General features: G+C 33.0%; 1 protein-coding gene across 2 annotated transcripts; it reads left to right on the forward strand.

Annotated features, from left to right (window-relative positions):
- Positions 1-907: 907 nt before the first annotated feature.
- Positions 908-7,640, forward strand: LOC111894803 (protein DETOXIFICATION 16). 2 transcript variants are annotated; one of them, XM_052766074.1, is made up of 9 exons: positions 908-1,502; positions 1,607-2,151; positions 2,239-2,325; positions 2,679-2,735; positions 2,806-3,044; positions 3,354-3,472; positions 3,553-3,639; positions 3,890-3,951; positions 6,223-7,640. In XM_052766074.1, exons 1-8 carry the CDS (start codon positions 1,230-1,232, stop codon positions 3,944-3,946), a joined length of 1,464 nt encoding a protein of 487 aa, XP_052622034.1. In that variant the 5' UTR covers positions 908-1,229; the 3' UTR covers positions 3,947-3,951; positions 6,223-7,640. The 2 variants fall into 2 exon arrangements, with proteins under 2 accessions (XP_052622034.1, XP_023746670.1); XM_023890902.3 differs by lacking the exon at positions 6,223-7,640 and having other exon boundaries at positions 920-1,502; positions 3,890-4,128.
- Positions 7,641-7,907: the final 267 nt, after the last annotated feature.

Consider the following 7,907-nt stretch of genomic DNA (forward strand, 5'->3'; position numbering starts at 1 on the left):
ACAGTCCCCCAAAGTCGATATATCAAAGCTAGAAGTTTTTAATTTTTCAGTTTTTTTGTGTTCGGTGAAAGTTTTAAAACATGCATATCTAATTCATTTGAAGTTGGATTGACATGTGGTTTTTTCCAACTTGTAGTTTACTGTTTGTACATGATTTTAGACTATAATTTTGTCATTTTTGGTTTAACATTCAATGATTTACAGTCCTCCGAAGTCGGGATATCAAAACTGAAAATTTTCAACTTTTCAGCTATTTGTTTTTGTACTTTGTATTATGTGAAAATGTTAACACATGCATATCGCATTCGTTTAAAGTCAGATTGACATGCGGTTTTTTCCAGAGTTTATTTTAGAGTTTTTACATGATTTTAGACTATAATTTTGTTAATTTTGGTTTCATATTCAATGAGTTACTATCCCCCAAAGTCGGGATATCAATATAAAAATTTTCAATGTTCAACCCACTAAGTAGTAAGTAATTACCAAAAAATTCCGGTTTTCCGATTCTAAACCCACTTTATCCGGTTCCAAACTACCTTTTTTGATGTTTCCGGGTTTTCTGGTTCTAGACCCATTTTACCCAGAACCGATTCATATATACCGGTCCGGTTTCTGATTCTACAAAATCCCGTTAACCGGTTCCGGGTTTGGACCCACTTTCATCCATAGTGTATACCAAGGGGCCTTAGCTATATATTAATCAAAGAGAATAACATTTATAGTGAACAAAACTCATTTTTTTAACTATATATAACAAAAGAACACAAAAATACAAAGCGCCATTTTTGTAATTTAACTGAAAGAGTAATTTTCAAGAATGTATATAAAATGTTATCTCATTAAACACAACGAATGTCGCGATGCGGAAAGACCGAAAGATGCTCTGCTTCCTTCCACTAGGAACAAGAAATATCCAGTTGGCTACCACTCAATGTCAACAAAAAACCCTTAAAACCCACCACTTTCCTGGATAGACTTGCTGATACTATCATAAATCCCACTATAAAAGTATCTAATGTGGAAAATCACACTTCCACCCATTATAAAAAAGAAACCAAAAACGATTTTGTTACTAACATACAAAGCATCTCTCACCACTTGTTCTTCAGTCTACTCAAATCGTTTTTAAAAACAAAATTGTATCTTTCTCTCCATCGTCATCGTTTTGATATTTTTCACTATCTTTATTCGACCCTGTTCTTGTAGTCTCCCAAAGAGTTACCAGAACAATGGAGGAAGAAGGGCTTGCATCGCCACTTCTGAGTAATCATGTGAATCAAGAACCACAAAAGAGAGCTCGATCATATTCATACACTAAAGATGAGATATTGACAGAATTTAAGAAGCAGTTATACTTAGCAGGGCCTTTGATGACAATAAATCTATTGATTTGTGGGTTATCGATGATTTCCGTCATGTTTGTGGGTCACCTTGGTGAGCTCGCTCTCTCTGGTGCTTCAATGGCTACTTCTTTTGCTTCCGTCACTGGTACAAGCTTGATGGTTAGTTCATCTTCTTCCTTCATTTCATCGTCTTGTTTACATGGCGTTTCAGATATCAACCAATTTCTTAAACCCAGTTCGATTCTTGTTTTAATGGTGAACAGATTGGAATGGGGAGTGCTTTAGACACATTCTGTGGACAATCATATGGCGCAAAACAGTATCACATGCTCGGAATCCATATGCAGAGAGCGATGATTGTTCTTTTATCAGTGAGCATTCCTCTTGCTTTCATTTGGGCAAATGCAGGATCCTTGCTTGTTTTCCTAGGACAAGATCCTGAAATCTCAGCAGAAGCTGGACTCTATGCTCGATTCATGATCCCTAGTCTTTTTGCAAACGCATTACTTCAATGCCATGTTCGATTTCTTCAATCTCAAAACAATGTCGTTCCGATGATGTTAAGCACTGGGATTACGACGCTTGTTCATGTTCTTGTTTGTTGGATTATGGTGTTTAAATCTGGGCTCGGAAGTCGAGGTGCAGCATTAGCGAATGCTGTTTCTCTTTGGATTAATGTTTTGTTGTTGGCGATTTATGTTCGGGTTTCTCCTTCGTGTAAAAAGACTTGGACTGGTTTCTCGAAAGAAGCTTTCTGTAACATTCCGACATTTTTGAAACTTGCAGTTCCTTCTGCAGTTATGGTCTGGTATAATTTTCATGATGAATTTATTTTTTTCATAAAGTTTACAGCTTTTTGAATCTTTTTTCTAAAAGTATGTGATTGTTTCAACAGTTTGGAGATATGGTCGTTTGAGATGATGGTGTTGTTATCTGGTCTTCTTCCAAATCCTCAACTAGAAACCTCGGTTCTTTCTATCAGGTTCGTTAATGGAGTTCAAAGCTAAGATTTACAAAAATACCCAAAAGGGGTGGTCATAATTTACAAATTGACCATTTACCATTTAAAAATGATCTACTTTTTTTTGCAAGGTCAATTGCATATTGCAAAATATTTTACGAAATTATAACGTCATTTCGCAAAAGGAAAATTACATTTTTTTTTTAGTGTTTGTTGGGTAAAAGGTATTTCACAATTCGAAAATAGGTGGTCATTTTTTTCTATTATAAAAAAATAAAAAATAAAAAGTTAATTTGTTATATCCTACGTCTTTATAATTTATAATCTGAATTCTATCATCTTATTATGGCTAACTAGTTGACTTTTCATGGCAGCTTGAATACATGTTCAATGATTTACATGATTCCTCTTGGTCTAAGTAGTGCCACAAGGTGATTTTTTCGCGAATAAACTTGTTATAATTCACGTTTTGTTGTTTAATTTTCTTTAAATTGTTTGTAGTGTAAGGGTTTCAAATGAATTAGGTGCTGGGAAGGCACACGCAGCACGTTTAGCGATACGTGTTGCAATGGTTGCAGTAGTGACCGAAGGGGTTTTGGGTTCAATGGTCTTGATTTTTGGGAGAAAACTATGGGGGTATTGTTATAGCAATGAAGAAGAGGTGGTGACCTATATCGCACAAATGATGTTGCTTATTGCCGGATCTCATTTCATTGATGGCGTCCAATCCGTACTTTCAGGTGACAATCGGTCAATTAACTACTCATTCTCAGAGTTACTAGCACTATTTTAATTTTAACTGTCAAACTTAGGCATATGAGACAATGTCTAACTGACGTGAACATGTCACTAGACAGATGTTCAATGACATATCATGTTAAGTATATGTATATATAGTCCTTGAGCTTTGATACCATGTTAAAAATATAAGTACTTGAAAAAATCTATCATATGCCTATTTGATGTGAGATGACAACTTCCATTTGTGTTTATAATATATATATATATATATATATATATATATATATATTGTGCTTCGAAATTGGTAGGGGCGGTTAGAGGGAGTGGAAGACAAAAAGTTGGTGCAATTGTGAACTTAGGAGCGTATTATCTAATCGGGATTCCTTTAGCGATCTTGTTTGCTTTTGTACTTCATATGGGAGGAAAGGTAGTGAAATTTTCATCTTTGATCACATTTTAACGTTTTTTCAAAGATTTCTTTTATTTAATTTTATGTTTATTATGTAGGGATTATGGTATGGGATTATTGCTGCATTATTTGCTCAAGCGTTCTTTCTTTATGTTTTGACATTATGCACAAACTGGGAAAAGGAAGTAAGTCGCTATTCTTGTTTGATTTTTTTCTGTTTAATAAATGATGTTTAAAATATATTTGTTACACACAACGTATGAAAATTTGTAAAGTAGTTAATGCTTAGTGGAGAAAGCCTTTGTTTACTAATTTAAATTCTTATTAAGTCATTTTTTATTTGAACTATACATATTTTATGATATATAGTTGAAATGAGACTACATGTAACATTTATGTTATTTAATCGTGCATTGCTTCTTATTAAATTTGTAGGCAAAGAAAGCCAATCAAAGAGTTTATGAGTCTATGGTCCATGATGAAGTATCATAGCGAAGGTAAATAACGAAGAAATATTTTTATGTTTCTTTTTCGTGATTTTTTGTCGAGATTGAATGGTTTCTTGTATTTTATAATACAACGATACATGTAGTGTGAAAGATGGCTATCCTAATACGTTTTGGGTTCGTTAAATTCTTAGATTTTAATGGATTTGGAATTAAAATTCGGTATAATCCATGTCCGGAACAAAATATATATATATATATATATATATATATATATATATATATATATATATATATATATATATATATATATATATATATATATATATATATATATATATATATAAGGATATTAAATTACAAAGTGTTTTGAAAATCTCTTAGTTTAATGGATTATGTAAAATCATAGACATTTCAGGCAAATAATTAATTTGTTTTCTCAAATTATCCTTTAATAAGTATTGAATGAAGTTAAGATGAAAATGTGAATTATACTGAATTCAATGTAGATCTTACAAACCAAACACAACAAAATTCAATTTCTTCAAAATCTAAAACTCTCTAAATCTAAATTCTTTGACGGTTTCAAAATCTAAAACTCTCTAAATCTAAAACACAACATGTAGTGCTTTTGATTTTATAACTAGGCTTTCAATTATACAAATGGATCTTTACAGGCTTAAGAGTTAAGATTATTAAAGTTTGAGACTGTGAGTATAAACTATGCCTTAAAAATTATTTCACTATTGACCTTTAATTAGCTAAATTAAGTTTTCCTAATCATTTCATCTATTAAGTACTAGTTCATGTCTATAGAGGAGCATTAGAAGCAACTAGAGGCTTAACAGATCAAAACTGAGAGAATTGGAAAATATGTACATGTCATAAAATTACACGGTCAAACTTTTTACATAGTCGTGTAAAACTGCAAATTTGAAAAAGTCGAGTAAAACTCCTAAAATCAAGAATCATTATTTTGGTGGTTTGCAGTTTTTCCTATGAATTTCACGGTGACTAGAACAAAATTGATGGTTATTTATGAAAATGCTTGATTTTTGTTTAAATCTTAGAAATAGTTAAAAAGATTAGTCAAATTTGTTTTTTTTTCTCTATTTTAAAATAAAATTAATTCCAACTCACTTAGGGCATCTACAGTGCGATCTACAGTGCATTGAACATCATAGAGTTCAATAGATTGTCACGTCATTTTTTTACAATTCATACAACTTTATTATTTTTTTCTCCATAATGCATTGAATTCTATAAAGTTCAATAAATTATTACAAAATGTAATTTATAGTAAATATTTAAGAATTAAAAACTTTTATTTTTCTCATTGAAGAGTTCAATGATCATTGAATTTCAAATCCATTGAATACCAAGGTGACATCTCACAATGGTCAAGTTTCATCCATTGAATGACACATAAACTTGTTACCTCATTCAACTCTTCAATTGAACTCACCATTGTGGATGCTCTTAGGCAAAAGAAAATCCTAGAAGCGCCCTTGCTCGGACCAAATACAATAACATTGTTCATGTGCTATGCTGGCATGCTAAGTCAGCGCAAGAAACATCACAAATGCCCACGATTTCCCTAACCAATAGGACGGTCCTTCCATAAGAGACAAGCAATCGACAATTGAATGTTCCATCCCACTATTTGTATGGTACGAATCTAATTTCACGGATCCTAGTAAAAGTCAAATGCTCACTTTCACCGTAAAGATAAATTGTCATCAATGATGGTGACATATTTTCTCACTAAATACTCTAACTATTTCACGACTCCTTCGCCAGAAATACTAACTTGATAGTATTCTCAGTCAGAGAGTACTATCAAGATCTCCTTACGGAATACAACTGACTTTTCTTTTGCGAATTCATGTCTCTGAAGATATTGTCATCATCACTACAATATCGTTTGTGTGCATTCACATCAGTTTATATTTTTACAACATATTTTTGTTTCCACAAAATGTGTAGTCGCATGTCTAATCATTGAAATTCATGACAACTTAAAAGTGTTCATTTGGCTGCCATATTTGGGTTTCTTCAACTCTTTGGTATCAAAAATGATGCCTAAGGCTATTAGGTTTTTTTCGTTCTTTTTTTTTTTTGTATTAAAGGACCTCTAAAATAAATAAAAATTACCATCCAAATATAAGCACATTAGCATTGTCATGTCATTAACCTTGAATAAATTGATAGAGAAGTATATGGTAATTATTATTATAACTGAAAACGTAAACCATAATTTGATAAAAATAGTTATCTTGGTTAGTTTTTGACTTTTAGTTACCCTGTATTTTACATTTTCAGTTTCCAGAGGTGGTCTTAAACGGTGGCAGTAACGTACGTTTATCATGTAGCCAGTAGTGGCGGAAGAACGTTAACCCCCCCAACTTTTATCCCATTTCTTTAACCCAACTCTATAAATAGCCCTCATCCTGATCCTCATCTTCTTCGTTTGTTGGTCATCATTCTATCAGATCATTTTCTCCTTGTGTAATTTTACATGACGAACATATTTTTTCCTTAAGCATTTTCATGATCAGATTTCATCTTGCATTTTTATGTTATATGTTAAATGCATTTTTGATGTTAGATATCCGTTCCTTTAGTTTCCATTATGACCCCTAATCCGTTGTTATTCTTGTTAAAAAGGTTAAAAAAATGTTGTTAGTTAATCTTTCAACCTAAACTTGAAATAATTCGTTTTATATATTAGGAATAGGTACTTGGTATGTTTGGTGCAGGAAAATAAAGTTGAGGGGCTTAGTTGTCATATGTTCATTCTTATGGACTGCAGAGCTCATAAAGAAGAATAGAAGTGTAGGAACACGCGGACTTTGGGTCATCCAATCCGGATTGACCATTAGTCTTCTTCTCATTCCATCTTCCATCTTCTTCTTCTTCTTCCATCTTCTTCTTCCATTTTTTTTCTCCTTCCATCTTCTTCTCCTCCCCTCCCTTTCCTCCCCCTCTTTAAAAATTAAACTCAAGAACACAGCGTTTTACTCTCGTGTTAAAACTGATTCATATCAGAGGAAACCCAAAATTCCTCTCAACTTTTTCACTCGTGAGTTTTTATTTTGTAATTTGTTTTTGTGCACTGGTTCTTCGTTGATTAAGAGAACTGTACAAGTGTTCTTCCAGTTTTTTCTTTTCAAATTGTTTAGTTCTACTCTTTCTGTTGAAACTCTGTCCATGGGTTTCGCTATTTCTTTAGTAAGTAAGTTTTTACTCTGTTTATGTTTCTTACCAATCACCGACGAAGACGAAAGGATCAAAAGAATCCGGCAACTTCGCGTCAAAATCAGTGGCAAACGTCGGTTCCTCCGGTTGCATCGCGTCCATACCGTTGAACCCATCAGTACCCGTAACCTTCAACGGGGGAAAAGGAGGAAGCAAAGGCATTTACGTGAAAAAATCCTGAATAAGTTACAGTGACAAGCAGATGGTGTTCCACGGACGAGTAACGGCGGAGGAGAAGGCGTCGGCCGGAGAGTGGGTACAAAGAGATTTACAAGGAGCAGAGAGTTCGCAATGTGAGTTACAGCAAGAACACCATAGCGTATGACAATGGTGATGATGGTGAGTATGAGTATGGGGGTTTAATCGAATGGTCTATGTAGGTAATGAGTATGCGATAATCTGTTTTTAGGGATAAAAGATTCTGCATATCTTTTTTGTACTCTGGTATATTTGTTTCTGTAATGGATCATCTGTTGTTTCTAGTTCGTTTCAACGCTCGTTATGAATATTACGTATTTTATAATGCACTAAGTGGTTTGTTTCATGTGGTCATTGATCTGATCCCCAAAGATATCTAAAAAGAATTTTGAAATCAGCACTTTATTTAATGTTTCGTGTGTTAAATTCGTTTTGTATTGCTTTTTCATCGTCCCTTTCTTAAACGTCATAAGAAAAAAGATCAATTACATGGTCCCTTTGGTTTAGGGTTATCTTACATATTTAGTTTATAACTTCATTTTCTCACTCGA

The sequence above is a fragment of the Lactuca sativa genome, chromosome 8, assembly GCF_002870075.4.
Source record: "Lactuca sativa cultivar Salinas chromosome 8, Lsat_Salinas_v11, whole genome shotgun sequence".
Lineage (NCBI taxonomy): Eukaryota > Viridiplantae > Streptophyta > Magnoliopsida > Asterales > Asteraceae > Lactuca > Lactuca sativa.

Excerpts from the sequence above, each read along its gene's own strand:
- LOC111894803 (XM_052766074.1), top strand. The coding sequence starts at position 1,230 with ATGGAGGAAGAAGGGCTTGCATCGCCACTTCTGAGTAATCATGTGAAT. Across the intron at positions 1,503-1,606 it reads TCACTGGTACAAGCTTGATG|ATTGGAATGGGGAGTGCTTT; the intron begins GTTAGTTCATCT and ends AATGGTGAACAG. Across the intron at positions 2,152-2,238 it reads CCTTCTGCAGTTATGGTCTG|TTTGGAGATATGGTCGTTTG; the intron begins GTATAATTTTCA and ends TTGTTTCAACAG.